Genomic DNA, 20,936 nt, shown 5'->3' with positions numbered 1-20,936 from the left:
TTTTTTAATTTCCTAATGAAAAATACTAGAAATGTGTTTGTTTTTCTTTTGGCAGAAACTCAACTTTTCAAAATTTCCATTTAATCTGCATAGAGCTGGTACAGCTGTTGCAATCTTCCTGTTCTTGAATGGTTAAAATAAACATTAAAAACAATTATATGATTCTTTGCATGTCAAATGCTCTGCAGTTCCATTAGTTATCTTGCTGATATTTTCACCATAAGAGATTTTTTGGACTACTAACAGATAAATTATGAGGATTTTTTTTCTGCTTGGTTGTAAAAAATTCTCAGTGATATAAAAACAAGTTCTGTCTTATTTGTATTCTTGATAATTTGTCATATTTGATTAGGAAGATATTCAATTGGTATTATGTCAATTAACCTATTTAAAAGATTATATCTGCTCAGAGTGCTTTAAAGCAGCAGCCTCCAACCTTTTGGGCACCAAGGACCAGTTCCATGGAGAAAGATTTTTCGGCAGACCAAAGGGGGCATGGTCTTCTGCCCACAGATGGGGCTTCGCTTGTTTGTGCAGCCCGGTTACTGGCATGCCACTGGTCCATAAATTAGGGGTTGGGGATCCCTGCTTTAAAGTACTCTCTAAGCAGTTTACAAATGTCAGCAAATTGCCCTCAACAATCTGGATCCTCATTTTACCAACCTCAGAACTGAACTCCTGGCAGTGGGCAGAGTTTGCTTGCAATGCTGAATTCTAACCAATGCGCCACCAGGGCTCCTTACTTTGTAACAGTATTTTTAATTATTATTCATTTATCAATTTTCTACACCACCCATCTCACCAAAGTAGGCAGTTTACAAATTTTAACATATAAAACACTATGCACACTTCCCTTGTTTTCGTAAATAAATAATATTCCTGATCCTATTTTCTAGAGAGTTGGTGGGAGCATCCGGCCATGGAAACAGATGTATGTCATTCTCAGAGGAAGTTCATTATACTTATACAAGGATAAAAAAGAACCAACTATGCTTTCTGAGGAGGAACAGCCCATCAACATCAATGCTTGTTTAACAGACATTTCATATAGTGATACTAAGAAGAAACATGTGTTTCGGCTTACTACATCAGACTGCGAATACCTGTTTCAAGCTGAAAATAGAGATGACATGCTGGCATGGATTAAGGCTATACGAGAAAATAGCAGCTTAAATGATGAGGTTGTGTTCTTGTTAAGAATTTATTCTTCCTCCTTGTATTTTGCAGAGATCATGTTTACGCAATTCCACATGGTAACCCTGACATGCATTAAATACAAGCTAACTGTTTTAAAAATCCATAATCTCACAGGCTTTTTATAAAGTTGCATGAGATTTCAATGTTCCTACCAGGAAAATAATACATCCATTAAAATATGAGAAAGTGATATTGGTAAGAGCGTGTATGAAGCAAAAAGAATCATTACACCTTTGGCATTTGGCCACACTATCCCAAGTAAATTATGGTTCAGTTAACATGAAATATAAGCTCATTTAAGTTGACAGGATTTCAGCCAAAGCAAATTTGGAAGAGCCAAAGTTACCGTAGTTTGCGCAACCCTCCTTCCCCTTCTCTTCTGTGCCCTACCCTGCCTTAGTCTACTCTAGCACCTTCCCCTTGATATCCCTTATTTACACTGAATTTGCATTCAGTTATGCATACCTGCGGTGCGTCTCCCTATCTTTCTTGTGTAGCCATTCCCTTGTGCCTTGCACACACCTGAGGGATGCCCTGCTCCTGTATCACAGCATACTGACAGCCTTCTTTTTCCTCTCTGTCCCTCATTTCAGTTTTCTACCTCATAGTACACGTGCTACAACTCATGAATCAGATATGTTTCCTCTGCCTCCATGCACAGATAAAGCACATATGCTTCACTTTGTGCAGAACATCTGTTACAGCCTGAACTGTATATGGAATGTTCCATGCTTGAAACAATTTTAGATAGCAATCATAAACAAGCTACTTTCATAACATACACTTGAATATTTGTGAAATTACACTTAATCCAGTCATGCTTAAGAGATCTTTGTTATCACTATGCATACAATAATCTCTTTTTATGAGGAGGGGAAGTAGGGTTGAATATGCTAGATTTGTGTTCTCTTAATTTCATTTTTGTTAATGATAAGATGTTTCTCTGCCTATGGAGCTCTATATGCAATTCTGGATTCTGAGCTGCATGGAGAGCATCACTGTTCAAGTCAAATACAAATGTTTTAAAAATTGCATGTTTAGAATTCATGGTTATATGAACATCAAGAAGATGCTACAGTTTTACATAATGCCATTGCATTAGGTAGTATAGTAACCAAGTAAAAGTAGTTTGCAGATGAATGAAGGCGAATACATGGGGCCCAGGATAATGTTGCAGGATCTAATCTGGGTCAGTCACCAGCACCAGTAATTTTGTCTTCCGAGCTTTCAGATTCCTGCTGGAGCCCTCATCCTCAACGAAGCTAGAAAGAAGTTTCCTGAGGATGGGCTCCAGCATGAATCCGGAGGCTCAGAAGACAAAACTTCTTCTGGTCCCGGTGACTGACCCAGATTGGATCCTGCAATTTGCAGATGTTCCACTGTTAAAAGTAAATTCAACATTGGGTGGTTAGCATGTGCACCTTATAACGCAGGAAAGGCATTTGTTGTCTTCAAAAGATACAAAACTACCAATCCCAATAGCCTCAATTATATCCAGCAACATCTGAAAGCCAAAGGTTTACTCCATCCTTGATTTGCATGTATACTGGCCAATGTGTAATGTATAAAATGCTGCATCTTTTCTTGAAATGTTTCACTAATGTGTATGCAGTCCAATGTATGGTATTGTGTGTTTTCAAACTGATGAGATTTTCGCATCTCACCTTTATATTTGATTTTCCCCCTCCCTGTTTTGATGTATTTTCTTTATTTACATTATAATTATCTTTAACTCTCTACTTACCAATTTTCTTGTTATTAGTCTGTAGTGTAAAATACAAAAATACAAAAGGAAATAATAGGAAAAGTAGGGAAGGGAAAAGTGTAGAAAAGAAGGGAAAAAGACAAGGCACTGACTTCGGATTCCCTTTGGTGCAGTAGAATAACGCTATATAGTTTGTCCAGTCCTGAATATGGCTAGTTAGATGGAGTTGTGCAAAGCAGAAATTTCAAAATACTTATCTATTTACTTGCAGGACACAGGTGTCACAAGCAGGGATCTAATTAGCCGGAAGATTAAAGAATACAGCACCATTATGGGGTAAGCTACCACAGTACCATTTGAGAGCTCAGTTAGTCAGCTACATGGATTTCCTGCTTTTAAATATTTTTTTTTCAGTGCTTCTAGTGGCAAAACTGAGCCACTTTCAAAACCATCCCGACCGAGCCTAATTAAAAGACAGACATTCCTTGGCACTAAAACTGAGCAAAGAACTCAGAGTCCACATTCTCCTAAGGAGGAATCAGAAAAGAAATTCCTTACTAAAGGTATTGTATACTGAATATAAGAATACTATTACTTACTCTAGGTTTTCCTATTATACTGAAGGAGGCCTGATGGTGAGGACACTAAGTGTCGTGGGGTTTGGAGTTTCATTGATTCTTAAAAGTTCATTGAATAAACATTCTAAGCTATGATATGTGATGATGAAACTCCTTTTGTGATGGGAACTTTTGATTATTCCTTGTTTATAAGAAAACTCCAGATCAGAAACAATCTGGTAAACAGTGATTTGAAATGTGCCCCCCCCTCAGAATATGCATGCATGTGGGGTAGAACTGAAAAGGGAGTGGGCAAGAGTGTGGGATGAAATAGACTGAAACGGAGGGTTAGGGTTACCTATATCAGAAGGATAGAACCATTTCATTCTGTAGTTGTGATAATTCCATATACTTTTGGGAAAGAAAGTTGATAAATATAGAGTATCTTCTGTTTTGTTATGAAGTCACGAAGCTTTGGAGATATTTGCAATCTTCTGTCAAGGAAAGTGGAAATGGCAGTGGGATCGGTAGGAATAAAACCATCATTCTCTGATTACTATACTCAGAACTACAATTTTGTTTTTCATTGTAGCAGTTTTTGATGCAGCCTGTTTTAAAACAAGGTTGCTTATTTCCATCTAATTGTTTTCTTATTTATATAAATGTAATAAATATAGCATGCTCTTTTACTAAGTGTTTGAGTTAGGTCTCATAAGAATATTGCATTATTTCTTTAAAAATTACTAGCTTAATAGTTACTTGAAAGTCAGAAGAGATATTTAAGTATGGATACTAGGTTAATAAGGAATATATTCCCCACAAAATAAATTTATATCTCAAAAGTAAATCTTAACACAGTTTAATTCAGATAAGAATCCATTCTTGAATTACAATTCAATACATGGATTTGTACCACATTCAAAATGTGGGTTTCTGTCTGTATTTTAGTTTTACAAGACTTCTAAATTAGAATATATTTAGTAGCATGGGCAGAATTTTGTACAGTTCATAATTTCATTTTATGGTTTATAATGTGCTAACCATGCTTCTTAATATTTACACTTTGCTTAAAGCTTAATAGTGACTTTTCAAGCTTTTAAAATGACACTTATTTATTTATTCAATTTCTACAGCCACCCATCGCAACCAAGTGACTGAATAATGTATTCAGGCATTCAAAATCAAGTAATGATACATTGGAAAATTACATGAGATTTGTAAATCTCTTGTTTACTCATTTGTACTCTGGTCTTTTACCCTTTTCTTCTTCTTTGTTTATATATTTTCTCTTATGGTATGTGAGTGTATAAACACATAAATATGTACATAGGCATGAGCGCATGCATATAAACATGCACACACAAAACTATACATACAAATATCATTTTGCTGATTGTGTCAATATGCAAATTGTAAATTGTTTGATTTATATACTGTTCATATAGATTGCAGATGCCACTAAATTTGATTCTGTTCAGAGTTAATATAATTGCTAAACATCGGTTCCTAAGGTTGTGGTGAACCTGTGGCCTGATTGTGGAGAAGCCATGGTCTCTAGTCTGTTTCAAGATTTAAGTGTACTAAGTATCTTATATTCATCTATTATTTTGTTGGTTCATTTGGTCATTATATCCAGTTATATTCCATTAGCTTTCTGAAGGTTTTAAATAACTTGTTTTCTTTTTTGTTCTTCCTTGAAGAAAAAGATGAGACAAGCCCACCCAAAGATAAAGGTATATGGCGAAAAAACATTCCAAGCATCATGAAAAGAACATTTGAGAGGAAGTCATCTGCTGCTTGCACGTTTGGTGTCAAACTAGTTGATTGTCCCCCAGCAGAGAGCAATAAGGTATATTCATTTTTTAAAAAAATAAAGTCATGCTTATTAATAATTTCTTTGAAAAATATTCTTTGAGAGACATAAACAGTACAAACTTTCATTCCCTTTTGGATTTTTCAGTGTATTCCAAGAATTGTTGAAATATGCTGCAATTTAGTTGAAGAGAGAGGTCTTCAATATACTGGTATTTATAGGGTTCCAGGAAATAATGTTGCCATCTCAAATATGCAAGAAGAACTAAACAAAGGAATGACTGACATTGATCTTCAAGATGATGTGAGTTCTGCCCTCTCTGTTCTAAATTCTCATAGTATTTCTTTTTAATGACCATGTTTTGTTTGCTCAATTTTTAGAAATGGCGAGACCTGAATGTCATAAGTAGTTTATTGAAGTCCTTTCTCCGAAAGCTTCCAGAACCACTCTTTACTAATGGTAAGTTTTGATTTAAAGTAGAAAAGAAAAAGAAAACCATCAAATCAAACACATTAGTGATTATCTATGATAAGTTAAATTAGAAGACCATTTCGTTAGAATTCAGTTAAACACTGTTCTCCTTAATTTTAGTATTTAGTATTTAGATAGATCAGGATTCTTTGGCATTTCTCTTAAAAAGATACAGATGGGTTAGTTGGCTTATATGTAGAAAACCCAGGTTTTATTCACTTAGCCTGTAAAATTGAAGCTGATACATAATGATCTATCTCTGCCTGACTATTGCTAAGCAGAATAAACAGTTCCAAGTTGCTGTAATTATCAGTTGTTGGATTATATTTCTTCAGGTAGTCTCATATGCAGGTTGTAGCCAGCAATTCAAATACTGTACAGTCCTCCCAGTCACATATTAACCTATAGGGTGCATCCATTTTCTGTCTCTATGAACAAAACAAACATGTCTTGAAGCCCTGGTGGACTGCAATATGTTCTGGGGAACTGGTTGAGTCATAACTTATGCCAGAAGTTAACAGCTGGGAATTAAATATTAAAAATATGTTAGTACTGTACTTTTTTGCCTTCTTTTAGTGGCCCCATTTCTGTGAATTTGCTGCCAATGTGGTATGGTCATTGGGCTACTGGGTTTTTCTAGTTACTTATTTCAGCACAAAAAAAAACATACCAGGGATAATTTTTCTATGACAAGATCAGAGGCACCTGTGTGGATTATTAAAACAAATTGGCAACAACTGGATGAAATAGATAGTAGGATACAGTGCTTTTTTTGTAAAAGAAAAAGGTGCCGGAACTCACACATGTCATATAACCCGCCTTGCCTACCCTACAAGGTTCCATCCAAAAAAGGTGTCGGAACTCCGTTCTGGGCGTTCTATGAGAAAAAAAGCCCTGGTAGGATATATAAACTTCAAATAAAAGCCACTTTGTATATATTTGAAATGGCATTTCTTTATAAATGCAAATCATGTTTTTCTAATCCCACAGTATCAGTAGTTTTGTAAAGGCATATTTTCGAACTAAGTTCTTATACAGAGGATCCAGGCTATCCACACTGGTTGAAACAAAGTTAGAGTAAGCAAAACATTATGTTACTCTGGTGATGCAAGTCTATTTTTTATGCTTAGTTGGTCCTCTTTCTCCTGCAGGGGGGTTGTAATGCAGGTCTTAAAATAAAATTATTTTCTTTCTTATTAGAGAGATATGCAGCTTTCATAGATGCCAACAGAAAAGAAGATCCTGTTGAGCGACTAAAAACATTGAAAAGCCTGGTATGTTGCTTTTGATAGGGATTGAATCAGATGCAATTATATTTCGGGGATTATTTTAAATTTTATGTGGATATCATCCTTTTCAGATCCTTGATTTACCCGAACATCATTATGAAACACTTAAATTTCTCTGTGCACATCTGAAAATTGTAGCAGAACATTCAGAACAAAACAAGGTAACTGGCTTATCTTTACCAAGAATTTATATTTCTGATAACTAAATTCAGTGCTTGCTTCTAGAAACTGTAGTAATAGAATTCTTTTTCTTCCTATTAGGTATACTCCAGATTATTTGGAATGTCAATATTGTAGTCTGCATTTGCTTTCTCAGCTCATTGGTTCTGTGGCTGCTTTAGCATAGTGAACATTTAGGAAAACCAATAGTGTAAGCATGTATGGGGAAAAACAAATGAAGAAGCAAAGGACTGCAATTATCCTTGGGGGGGGAAAGAATTCTTTCTTATTGAGTTGCTTTCACATGGAGACAAAGCAAACAAAAAATACATCTCATAGGTTAAAGATATTTTTGTTTTCTTTTTTTAAAGTTGTGTATCTTGATCTGCAACTCTTGTGGAAAAACATTATTAGGTTTTGTGGGTTCCTTTTCTTTCCTCACATATTGGATGGACAAATAATGCATATTTACACAGAACCCATAGCTGCTGCACTGTATGGCTAGGAAGTTGTCCTGTAGTTACAGTTTTAAGATTTATTGGAGAAAAAATGTGTACTATAGTCCATAAGAAAGTCACCTACTCAGCATTTAATTAAAACTTCATAACATGTTGAGAGATTCATGTACTACTTTAGCTTGAGGAGAGGAATGGATACAACCAGACTTCTCTTTCTAGACTCTTGCTTATGAAGAATTAATAGATTCAGGGGCAGATTAAAAAGAGCAAGATCCTGATCTGCTACATAAATCTGTTTCATACACTGATCAGCTTTTGCTTTGAATTTTCCTTCTAATGAGGACGTTCGGATTAATTTAGCAACATTGGCTACTACTATTAGATGCTTCTGCTTTTTAAGAGAGATATACATTTATGTAAGTACAATGATGTGCTGTAAGTACAATTATTGACTTTATTCTTTAGATGGAACCCAGAAACCTGGCAATAGTATTTGGTCCAACACTTGTGAGGACATCTGAAGATAACATGACTAATATGGTTACTCATATGCCAGATCAATACAGAATTGTAGAAACACTTATCCAAAAAGTAAGTGAATTCATTTCATGTTGCTAGAGAGATTATTCAGACTAGCCTTTATTTTGATTTTCTATTATAAATTACTCCTTATCTCAATGTCCACATTTTAATTCTTTCATTTCTGGAGTGTTTTTCACTTCTTTTATTTTGAATTGTAGCATGACTGGTTTTTCGCAGAAGAAGATGCTGAACAACCCTTTGTAAGTACTAACCTTAACTAAATGGATTCTCCTCCTCCTGTTTTAATTTAGGTCATACAAATGAATATATGATTTCGACCCCCCTCCAATGTGTTCTAACAGTATTCTTTGTTCACCACACCAAAACATACTAATGGTTTTATCCATGAAGTAATGAAAATAACATATAAAATGAAGTTACAAATTTCTCTTCCAGGGTAGTTTTTTCTCCATTTAATATGCCAGCTTGTGTATTTCTCTTTCTTCTAAAATGTCATATAGGAAGATTCGTATTCTTTTCAGTTCTCAGGTGACTAAATTTTCTAAATAATGTTTATTGACTGTGATTTGATGATGAAGAAATTTTTGTTTATTAACTATAGACAGCAGTTCAGGAAGCAAACACAGTAGAGTCTCAGCCAGTGCCAAGCATAGATCATTTACTCAGCAACATTGGAAGGATTGGAGTATATCCTGGAGATGTATCAGGTAACTCTTGCCTGGACAGTTTGTAGGTTAGAAAATTCTCTCTTCTGATGATTTATTATAATTGTCTCCTTTTTCTTTCTTTGCTAATAAACTCAATTTCTCCCTTTATCTACATGATCTTATTTAAAGGTCAGCAGTGAGTTGAGCATGTTGCATGATGTTGGTTGGAATGCTTTCTCAGCAACCAATATAATTCTGAAACCATGAAAACGGCATGGTCACAAGTGTGTCATTGACCATGGTTATCCATGTACTTTTTAACATGAGATGGATAAGGAACCTACTAGTTTGTAAGTAGTTGAGGAGAAGGCAGAAAGCTTTAAATTCTACACATTGTTCTAATGATAGTATTTTTTTCAACTTAGGAAGGCAAATCAAGATTTTGAAATTCATTTTGCTCAACTAATAAGTATATTTTTCCAAACTATACTGCAACTAATTATTTGTTTATTATTAAATTTTTTTTTTCTTTTTTATGACTGACACCTTATTATTCAGCTAAGTACTACTACTACAAACTGCCACTATACTGTTTCACTAAGTATGTTTTTATCCCAAATGTCATTACCTTGTCTCTAGTTTGTGTTTTAGTTTATAGAAAACTTTTTTCAGAATTTTATTGAAACAGTCCTTCTGTCCTGATGCTGAAATAGGAGAAGTGGGAGGAGTCTATCACACGGTGATGTCACTAGTGGACTCTGTGGTGTCACTGATGGACAACTGGAACTGTAGGAAGAAGGAGGACTGTTGCCCACATTGTAGCTGCCTTGTCTGCAGAAATCCCCGTTTCTTGTAAATGCAAAAGGACTAGTTGATCTGTACTGTAAATTTACCCTTTCCAAGAATATTTGAACAGATCAATGCTACTTTTTAAAAGTATTTCTGCTGTTTCTTGTTACTTCTGAAGCAGACCCTGAGGAGAAATAGCATGGTATGGTCCAGTGGTTTTTCTAGTCATTAGCCATGTGTCAAAAGGGGCATGGCATGGGGTTCAGCTCATTAATTCTCCAGTGGGTTCACTCTCCTAGCAAGTTGGAGAATGTATTTTAGTTACTCTGCTAGCCCCTCTGTACCCCCTTTTTAATTGTATAACCTCTGTTGTTTTATTTTGCCAAACAGTAAAATTATGGTGTCCATTTTTCATTTCATAATAACGCTTCTGTTTTTGAGATGAGTACAAAACTGATGGCTGTGGAAAAAAATCTTGATAATGATAAATTCTTAAATGTATAGCTCAGAGGAGCGCTGAAATGTTAACTGGGGCTTTTAAATACATAAAGCCCAATATAATTTGACAGCATACAAACAACCGCAAAAAAGAATAATTGTTTCCAAAAGTAGTCTAAGGCACTAAAGATGTTTTAAATGTACATTTCATTTGCTGGAATGTACAGAGTACAGTCCTGAAAAGGTCCCCCAGCTCCAGTTTTGCAGGGCCGTGTGCTTAGAGCATTAAATAAATATTAATATTTCTGTTTTATTTAGAAGAAAGGGCTTTTTTGCCGTTTCTGTCATTGAGCTGATTCTCCAACTCACAGCATCCTTTCATGGCAGTGGCTTTCTGTGGTGCAGCTTGCATCTTTGTGAGCAATTACTATCCACTGTTCTGATTATTTAATTTTTCTGTTATCTGTTTGCTCTCACCTTTTGTTGTGCTTGTCTTCTTTCATACTTCAGCATTGTCTAGAGTAAAAACAAAACTTTGTGCCATATTGACTGAAGTGCTGTGTTGATTTTTTTCTCCCCAATAGATTCAGCTACTGGTGACTCTGCAAAATCTAAGGTAAATCATTCATCTGTATTTTTACAGGAATAAATCTATACATTACATTGTTGAGAGAGAGGGCTCACTGGCTCATTTATAATAGATCTCTCATGTGCTGTTGATAAAAATGTATTCAGACAGTAAAGGGCTTCTCTTCCTTGTATTAAACCCCTTGGAGCTTTGAATTGGGCTTTGATTTTTATACATGAATTAAAATGACTAAACCACTGTACTTCTTGGGCCTGATTATTAAGGATAAGAAATATGTCACTGACTTTAATGTTACTATGTGTAAACGTAATATGCTTAATCTTATTTCATTAGCATGATTCGTGATGCAACAATTAATTTTAAACATAGATTGTGGGAAAGAGGTTAAGTTCAAATTCCCTGTTATCCTGAAATACTCTGAATGGAAGATTATGGAAGTGGATTTACACTTAAAAGGATATGATTGGTGACATATAATGTAAGGGGCATTAGACAGATATTTGTGTTCTTGGTATCTTATTTTATGAGTCTTTTAAAAATGAAGTCTGCACCAATCCTGTATTGAAAATACAGAATATATTATAAAATATTTAAGCAGTACAGAATGAGTTTTGTTAAAAAAAAAAAGAATGATAGGACAAAATTAATGTTAATTAGTCTGAGACATACACAATTGCAAATCTTGATTAAAATAAAGTCATTCAGTCAAAATTGCAATTCTGATTGTTAATTGGTATTTGATAAATAATCAACTGCATTTTAAGAATATACTGGCAAGGTTATTTTTAATTTGGCACTGTTTAAAAAAAAAGGTGCTACGTTCATTTCATTTCACCTTAGGCCACTGTGCTTTTACAAATTATGAATGATTTCATTTAAAGAAAAAAGCCTGTATATCACTGCAACTGCACTAGTATAGGTAAAGTAAAGAGAACAAGTTTGGATAGCAATCTAGTTCTGGCTATACAAGGCTGATTAGGTTCATAAAACCTTGTGTTTATAATGGCTGTGACTTCCTGCAGTGTCCTAAGCCACAAACTGAGAAACCATGGTCTAAAATATTCTGAACCACACCTATGATTTTTTTTAAAAAAATGATTATAATGGGTTTCTTTCCATACAGGGTTCCTGGGGATCTGGAAATAATCAATATAGCAGAGAGCTGCTTAAATCCTCTATATTTGCCACAGCCAGTCGCAAGCGAAAAAAAGCAAAAGATAAACTGCAACCCAGCAGCTCTGAAGACGAGTGGGATAATGTTTTTTTTATGAAGGAGCCTGCAGAGCACCCTTGCAATGATTCAGCAAAAGAGGATACATCTAAAACGGAGCTGGAGAAAGAGACTGCAGGGGAAATGCAGAGAACAGGATTTTCGAAAGAAAAGGAAGAAGACTGTGTTAAAAGTCCTTCTGCAACAAGCAAGGGTGAAATGTTGCTGAGGAAAGAGAATGTGTCCTCTGAAGAACCCTCATCATCTTATATTAGGAAATATCGAAGATCCCCAAATCTCATCTCTTGGCAAAATACACAAAAAGATTACCATAAACTGCCTAATTTCCAGATTGCTTCTGTGTTGGAAGAAACTCTTTTGGACTTGGGCGCTACCCTCAGCTGCACTTCACAATCTTCTCTGCAAAAAAATTCCTGTAAAAGATTAGGAGGTCCTGAAAATAAACACAGTGAATTTTTAACAGCTGATGTTGGCTCCATCACTTCAGGTTACTCCACAACATCCTCCACGGCATATCTAACTGGTGTAGATTCCACAGGGCTATGTCCTGAAGTGCTTTACTCGGTGACAGAGAGTAAAGGAGAAGAGGCTGATGATGAAAGTAGTGAACTGATCAGTGAAGGTCGACTCGTGGAAACAGACAGCGAAAATGATTTTCCTGATTTTGCAGCAAGTTCTTCTGTGGATAGGCTGTTCAGGGAGAAGACTCAAGACATGGCAAAGAACATTAGGAGGAACTCTGAAGAAAGTGAAGTAAGTTGTTCAGGAGGAACACCAAAGTTAGATAGTCGCAGACTTTTCAATTCATACAAACTTATTGAATGTGATACTCTATCTAGGAAAAAGTCAGCCAGGTACAAAATGGAGTGTGAAGGCTCAAGGGATGCAAAACATGAGGAAGACATAAAGAAAGGAAAGACAGACAGCAGCTTAACCACATCATCAAGAAGTGAACCTGTCAAACAGGAACCTACATGGAGACTCAAGATTCCAGACAGATTAAAACTGCGTCTCAAATCATCTGCTGATGATATGCTTGGAACGGGCAATCAGAAGCCAAACTCTGCAGAGAGCTCCAAAAGAAAAAACATCAGGCGAAGGCACACATTAGGAGGACAGAGAGATTTTATGGAATTGAGTGTTCTGAATGCATGGAAAACTCAAGAGAAATGCCCAAGCATGGAGAAAGATACTTCAGCAGTAAATCGGTTGAAGGCAAAATCCCCATCCCAGTACCCAGAGTGGGTTGCACAAGAGTGTCTGCGGAGTAACACAATGGACCTCAAAATAAATAAAACTGAAAGGGTGAATGTAAGCCAATTAGATGATTCTTCAAAAGCAGAATCCTCATTTTCTGCAGAGTTATCATCAGGAGGTGATAGTACCAGTTCTTCCGGTAGTTCTTCATCTGAAGCCTGGTACATAAAACCCATGGAGTACTCAGTACTCTAGACCATTTCAGTGGAAAAAGCTACCAAAATATGAACAAAGTTCATCAACCTGGCTGTTAATGCTCTCTCTCATAAGTTATCTGGGACCCTGGAGATTATGTTTCAATTCTACTAGTCTCTTGGACAGTTAAATAGCCACCACAATTCAGTAGCGTTTTCTTTCCTCTTTTCCTCATTTGTTCTGTATGCTTTTCCCCACCCTCCACAGTGTTAGTATGCACTATGCATAATGCAGCTAGAATATTATTAGTTGGGGGAAAAATAATTCTTATTTTAGTCATTAACAAGTGCCTCATCAAAAAAAAATTTAAAGGTTCATTTGTTAAGGTGCCATAATAGTTGTTATATTTAGACATTTATGTTAAATGTAAAGAACAAATTGCTGCATTTTATTGTAGAGACTGAAAGGGAGAATGTAAACCAATTAGATGATTCCTCAAAAACAAGAGTCCTCATTTCCTGCAGAGTTATTATCATCTGGAGCTAATAATGCCAGTTATTCTGATAGTTCTTCTGGACTCTGGTTCATAATACCCACAGAGTACTCGGATTTCTAAATCACTTCAGTGGGGAAAGCTACCAATATATAAACAAAGGCAACATCAGCCTGGCTGTTGATGTTCACCCTCATAAGTTATCTGGGCCAGGAGGATATATCTTGATTCTACCAGTACCTTTGAGACAATTAAATGGCCACCACCACAATTCAGTAGCTCTCCTCTCCCTTCCCTTCCCCTCTCCTCTCTTGTTCTATGTTGCCCCCCCCCACACACACACAGACAGTGTTAGTATGCACTATGCATTAATGCAACTACAACATTGTTAGTTGGAAGAAAAAAAATTATTTGAATTTAGTCGTTAACAAGTGCCTCATCAAAAATTTAAAAAAAAATTTAAAAAAATTAAAAAAATAAAAAAGTTCATTTGGTTTGTTAAGGTGCCATAATAGTTGTTCCATTTAGACATTTATGTTAAACATAAAGAACAATTGCTGCATTTTAAGACATTTCATTACATTTTTCAAAATTTAACATACATGGATACAGAGCTTCCATTTAGGCATTCCAGTTGGATTCTTGAGTTTTATATTCTTATTTTAATACAGTTTTTGAGTATTATGTGACTTGAATTTTTACTCTTTCTGTAAAATAAATAACTTAAATGTAAATATACTATGTGTGTATCTTTTCCTCAGACACCAGCTTTGATATAAATGTTGTAACATAGAAGTGTAGATAGTAGATCCTGGATATGTGGATAGAACTGGTTTCTTTTAACAAGAATATAATTCTGCATGAAGATTTAATAAATCCAGATCTGTACATGCTTCTGTGTATATCCACTTAAAACACTGGAAATAAATTGGTTTTGATTGTTCTTGTATGGACTGTCTTTTATTTAACAGAGACAATGAACGTGTCAAATTTGTATCTTCATAATATTCATGACCGTGTAAAGTATAAAATAAAACGGGATAATTGAAAGCAGTTACAGCATAGGGATCTGCTATTTAAAAGGGGGTGAATTTGTTGATTAGAACTTGCTTACAAATTTTATTAATCAATGGGACAAATAATTTTGTAGGGATTACTATTTGATAACACACTTTAATTTTTACAAGCAAACAATGTTCTTGGTCGTACTAAAAACTTGTGTAAGTTTGATGGGAGTTTACTTTGTTTCATTGCCAAAATAAGCTCCTTCATTTTACTTTACAAAAATAAAAAGTAAAATATTTTAGGAATTTTGGATAAAGTTACGATTCCTGGGAATTATTTCAAAGAAAATAGAATAATAACATAGTTGGAAGGGACCTTGGAAATCTTCTAGATCAACCCCCTGCTTGTGCAGGAGACACTATATCATTTCAGACAAATGGTTGTCCAGTCTGTTTTTGAAAGCCTTCAGTGATGGAGCATCACAACTTCCGAAGGCAAGTTATTCCATTGATCAATTGCTCTCACCATTAGAATATTTCTCCTTAGTTCTAGGTTGCTTCTCTGCTTGGTTAGTTTCCATCCATTGTTTCTTGTCTAGCCTTTTGGTGCTTCGGAAAATAGTTTGAATGGATATATCAGGTCTCCCTTGGCCCTGTGAATTTTGAGCTAATATACAGATTTGCAAATATGAGCATGTTGCAAGCTATGAGGTGATAATTTTCTGAGTCACAAATTGGACAATTAACAGATGTGAATTAAATGTTCATTTAAGATAAAAGTTTGTACTTCCAAATAAAACATTTCCATTAAAAAAAAGTTTTATATTGCAAACAGTTTACAGATAATAATAAAGCAAAGATCAAAAGAATTTAAATCTGGTTTGGATAGAAAATAATTGATACTTTAAACTCAATGTTCAGCATATAATATTGTTTCTAATTATCAAATGAACACCAGAAATGAATCTCATGAATTCTAGCGAAATATCTTCTCATTCAGATTCCTCTATTTTGAAACCCGTATGAAATATTTGATCCAATAATAATTCCTTGTCCTGGTCTTCAAGCTCTTCCTTTTCACTTCTATGTCTCTAAGCATGACTTCTGCAATTGGGTGTGATTCACTTAACAACTCTCTTGCTTCACAATGGAAATTTGGATCTCAGTTGTGGTCTATGTTAAGAACTACTTACTTGTATTGTGTAGAAAAGTTCTACAGTAGGATGGAAAACAGACGGCTTTCATTTTTGTCGCCAAAGCAAAAGAAAAGTCACTTGTTTATGAATGGGAGGCAAAGTTCTTGAATTTCCCTTAATGACAGTACTAACTGCCTGGATGTAACGTCTCCTCTCACACCAGTCAAGGTTGTGCATAAAACACTTTCATGTTAGCTTTACCTCTCCCACAGGCTACATTTTTTCCAGAGTCTTCCAATCTTTTCATCACTTTATGACTGATCTCCAGTTTTCCACTCCTCAGCATGGCTCCCAATGTCTCCTGATTTTGCAGCTGTTACATAAAAGAAAAGCTTAATTTTTTTCCTGCTGAACATCCTTTATATCTCAATACTGCTGACTGCTCAGAAGCTAGTTTGTAAAAACAATATTTCAGATGTACACACTGAAAAGAAAAACTGCCTTACCAATATTAAAGAAAATGGGAAAGCAAAAACTAGCACCAATTCTACTAATGTAATAACTATACATCTGAATTCAGCAGAATATTGATTAAAAAGACTTATGGGTCTTTTAAAGGATTTTTAAAACATAGTTTGTTAAACTAACAGATACAATAGCTTTACATGTAAAACAGCACAAAGTTTTGTAGCTATTACATTCTTGGGCAATAATTTTCTAAAACTCAGTATTGAGCACAGATACTAATGAATATCTGAAAATATATTATTTTCTAGCAATTCAAAGCAGCTTATTTTCCTGAAGGCATAAATTGGATGTTGGTTTTGATAGATCATTTATTCAATTAGTTTATGGTAATAAATATGAAAAAGTAAAAAATGAGAAGCAAAATCCAACAGAGAAAGCCAGTTTAGAGCAGAGGGAGGAAGGAAGGAAAGTGTAATTGCAAGAAAGAGAAATAGACCAAGAGAGCATGTGTTATATTTTAGTATTTTAGTTATATTTTAGGTCAAAAGTATCCCCTAGGAATAAAAAAACTCAACATGGCAGCCAAAATTATATAATCGAGGCCCTGCCCCCTTTTATGTGCATTGTGAGCTTTTTGTTCACTTCCTGGAATGACCCACCTAAGTTCTTAACAGTTTCAAAACATAGTACTGCTGTCCAAGGTAAGCTCTGACAGCCTGATATTTTTAACATGGAGAAGTTTTGTTTTTATTTGATTTCCCACCCCTACTCTTCCCTATAAGCATAGTTAGGATAGTAATGCAGAAATAAAAAGAGAATTGCTGACATTGGTTTATTCATTTTCACCATTAAAGCTCCCAGGTTTCAACTCTGGCTTTTTGATGGCAGCTGCATATGTCCCTATGTAATTCAACTTATTCCAAACAAAAGGATCAAGAGTAAACATCTGTTTGAAATGGTTAAAAAAATATAGCAGAATCCTGGACTGATACTGATAGCTGATACTGGACAAGTCTTCTCTGTAACAATACTGCAAATACATAACAGACAAGCAGATAGAAGGGGAACTCATAAAATTTGCAGATGACACTAAACTGGCAGGAGTATCCAATATCCCAGAAGACAAGCTCAGGATCCAAAAAAATCATGACAAACTTGAACAATGGGCCCTATCCAACAACATGAGTTTTAATGTGGGGAAAAGCAAAGTTTTACATTTAGGCAGGAAAAATCGAAGGTTTAAGTACAAATTAGGCGAGACCTGGCCCCAAAACAGTAAGTGTGAGAGGGGCCTTGGAGTCCTGACAATCACTTGACTATGAGCCAGCAGTGTGCAGCAGCAGCCAAAAAAGCTAATACAATCCTGGGGTGTATAAACAGAGGCATAGAATCAAGATCACTCAAAGTATGAGTACCACTTTATAAAACCCTAGTAAGACCACACCTGGAATACTGCACCAATTTTGGTCACCATACTACAAAAACATTTTTTAGACCTTGGGAAAAATTCAGAGAAGAGCAACTAAGATGATCAAAGGCCTGGAGACTATAACATACGAAGAACGGCTGCAGGACTTGGGTTTGGCTAGTCTAAAGAAAAGAAGAAACAGGAGCGACATGATAGCAATATTCCAGTATTTGAGGGGCTGCCGCAAAGAAGATGAGGACATCAATCTATTCTCCAAAGCAGCAGAGGGCCAGGACAAGAAACAATGGTTGGAAACTGACCAAAGAGAGAAGCAACCTGGAATTAAGGAGAAACTTCCTAACAGTGAGGACAATTAACTAGTGGAACAGCTTGCCTCCAGAAATCGTGGGCACTCCATCACTGGAGATTTTTAAGAAGAGACTAGACCAGGGGTGTCAAACTCAATTTCATTGAGGGCCGCATCAGCATTGCGGTTGCATTCAGGGGGCCGGTTGGGTATGGCCTGGGTGGGCGTGGCCTACTGGGTGGCCGTGGCTGGAGTGCATATGGCCTACTGGGTGGGCGTGGCCAGCTCTACATCGTTCACATCAAGGGTGCCTATGGGGGCCTGGGCAGGAGTGGGACAGATCTGGGGGTCTCTGGGCCAGGGCCAGGGCAGTGGGGGCCATTCCCTCACTGTTTCCAGGATGGCTTCGCAGGCCACATGAAACCACGGGCCGCATCTGGCCCCCGGGCCTTGTGTTTGACATGTCTGGACTAGACAGTCACTTGTCTGAAATGGTGTAGGTTCTCCTGCTCAAGCAGGGGGCTGGACTAGAAGACCTCCAAGGTCCCTTCCAGCTCTATTCTATTCTCCTGCCCCTGACAGCACGCCCAAGAGTTGGTAAAGTCTACTCCAGTAAAATTGGAGGCCCCCAGATTCTCCACCTGAGATTATACACAATATTTATATTATTCTTAAATCCCTACCACAACCATATTGAATAAATCCATCTTGTTCCTTTTATGAACTAAGAGATCATAGCTTGTCTAAGGTATCATTCAAATTCACAAAACAGGCCATTTACAGAGTTCCTGATCCATAACCCAATCTTGTAGTTACAGAATAATCTCATTTGGATTATGCCTGTGTAGGATAAATTCAAATGGAAATGTCTCATACTGGCATGTATTCTTTAGGGGAAAAGTGCTTGGTCTTGATAAAACATGAAAACACAGATATGCTTAAAAACATTTTTTGTCAATACTTAATGATCTAATTTCTAATTTTAATGATAAATTTCACTCATCTTGAGAGTTCATAACAGGCTGACAACTATTTAACTATCACTGTTATCTTCCTGCACTCTGCCAGCCAATTCTGCTTGGCATCATTCCTGGCTCACCAGCATCACTTTGTTCCAAGTGATTGTGCTCTCTAAGCTATTACAGGTGAAAATATGTGTGTCAAATCCAATTTTGGACATATAGTAACTAGCTCTTTCTCTTGGCATTCTCGGTACTCTAGGATAAATAATTATTGTTGTTTTGCCTTCCTCCCTCCCTCCCTTTCTTTTCCAACAAAGGCTGTATCTAGATAATCACCATTGTTGATGGCAAGTTTTCATTGGTTATAAAGCATATGTTCCAGTGGCATATTCCATTAGGAGAACACTATATCACTAATTCCAAATTGGCATAAGAAGTTCTGAAGAAATCACAAGAAAAAGTACTTCCTAATATGTTTCCAATTTATTTATTTGGCGAGCTTGGTACTACAGTAGTAACTCTAGAAGCAGCAGAAATGAGAGACACCTCTGTGCCAAGGTGTTCCTGGAAAAATTGAATCCACCTCTGGACTTAGACAAAGAATTCAATATTAAATTAATATTTATTATAGATGTTGAAAAAAAATAAAAGATGACATCAACTTGCCCCATAAGAAACACAATTTCTCCATTTCTGTATTTTCAGGATGAGATCCGATGGAAGAGAGTATCTATAGCTCAGGATTGAATTGTGGAGTTCTTGGTACTCTGAGCTTGATTCTTTACTTGCTTACTACGTAACATCATCAAAGCCAATGTTTGGGGGATTTGCTCCCAATTTCTATACAGTAATTTGCCCTGCCACTGTTGAGGGTATTGCTTTTTGTTGGTACCTTGATTACAGTATTATATTCTGTTTGGTATTAATCCCTGCTTATTGGACATAGGCTATCAGAATTGGTTTATTCTTGTCTTTTTGTTTACTTCTTGGCTTTTTATATTCTCTTTTGAATGCTGTGTAAACGTGGTTTGTCTCTGTCAGTCAATAGGAATGTTGATTAACCACCTGCCTATCAGATAGTTAGGAGCTGAGGGCATGGCAGCACAAGGAAACAACAATTAATGGTTTTATATCAATACCCTAATTAACAATTTACACACAAACAGGGGCCATATAAATACAATGGATAGAATAGCACAATGCACATATTCTGGAGAGAATTTATTTGATGATGGGCTCCACAATGAGCTTGAAAACTTGGAAGAATGAACTTTGGTTCTGGTCACTGACTCAGATTGAACCCTGTGAATTTTTCTAATGTTTTACCTTGAAGTTATGAAGCACTTTTCCTTTTGCTGCATGGAAGCTTTCCCCTGAGTGGTGAAAATGATACATTTACATCGGATTTCCCCTGCAAGGATTTTGCATTTTAGTTTTGTATATATCTCTGGTCTTTCCTCACCCCACCTCTATTTTTTTAAAGAGATTGAAACTTTCCATTTTTTTCTATTCACTCTCCGTTGTGGGAAATATTATCTCAACCTTTTCTGCACTCAGTTTGTAAGGGAATATCTACTTCTTTTGTCTCTAAAAGGAACTGCCTACATTTTGTTGTGAAAGTCCAGCCTGAAGACAGATTTGGACTATATTAAAAATGAAAACAATAACAAATTAAGGATTTTCACTAATATAAATTGTATATTCTTTACAATTTCGCTCTAATGCCAACTAGAGCTTTTTCATTCTGATACTGCAAAGTTAGTAAAGGTCTGAGACCCAGCTTACTCACAGCACAGTACAATCTAACATGTACATAAAGGGGGGGAGAGAGAGAACACTGCCAGAAAAATGAGTCCATAAGTCTTCAATATTTGCCCCTG

General features: G+C 36.0%; 1 protein-coding gene across 4 annotated transcripts in view; it reads left to right on the top strand.

Annotated features, from left to right (window-relative positions):
• Window positions 1–14,154, top strand: part of ARHGAP21 (Rho GTPase activating protein 21) — a 78,082-nt gene extending 63,928 nt beyond the window's left edge. For all 4 annotated transcript variants that reach the window (XM_083376181.1, XM_083376182.1, XM_083376183.1 and 1 more), the window contains 13 exons: window positions 897–1,181; window positions 3,174–3,238; window positions 3,317–3,465; window positions 5,160–5,308; window positions 5,420–5,575; window positions 5,653–5,731; window positions 6,944–7,017; window positions 7,104–7,193; window positions 8,115–8,240; window positions 8,390–8,431; window positions 8,794–8,899; window positions 10,651–10,682; window positions 11,779–14,154. In XM_083376181.1, the coding sequence (XP_083232307.1) occupies window positions 897–1,181; window positions 3,174–3,238; window positions 3,317–3,465; window positions 5,160–5,308; window positions 5,420–5,575; window positions 5,653–5,731; window positions 6,944–7,017; window positions 7,104–7,193; window positions 8,115–8,240; window positions 8,390–8,431; window positions 8,794–8,899; window positions 10,651–10,682; window positions 11,779–13,338 (2,913 nt within the window). In that variant the 3' untranslated portion in view covers window positions 13,339–14,154. The remainder of the gene's footprint in view (window positions 1–896; window positions 1,182–3,173; window positions 3,239–3,316; window positions 3,466–5,159; window positions 5,309–5,419; window positions 5,576–5,652; window positions 5,732–6,943; window positions 7,018–7,103; window positions 7,194–8,114; window positions 8,241–8,389; window positions 8,432–8,793; window positions 8,900–10,650; window positions 10,683–11,778) is intronic.
• The last annotated feature ends 6,782 nt before the right edge of the window (window positions 14,155–20,936 follow it).

Source organism: Vipera ursinii, assembly GCF_947247035.1.
Source record: "Vipera ursinii genome assembly, chromosome: Z".
NCBI lineage: Eukaryota > Metazoa > Chordata > Lepidosauria > Squamata > Viperidae > Vipera > Vipera ursinii.
This window is presented reverse-complemented; position numbering and strand designations above follow the sequence as displayed.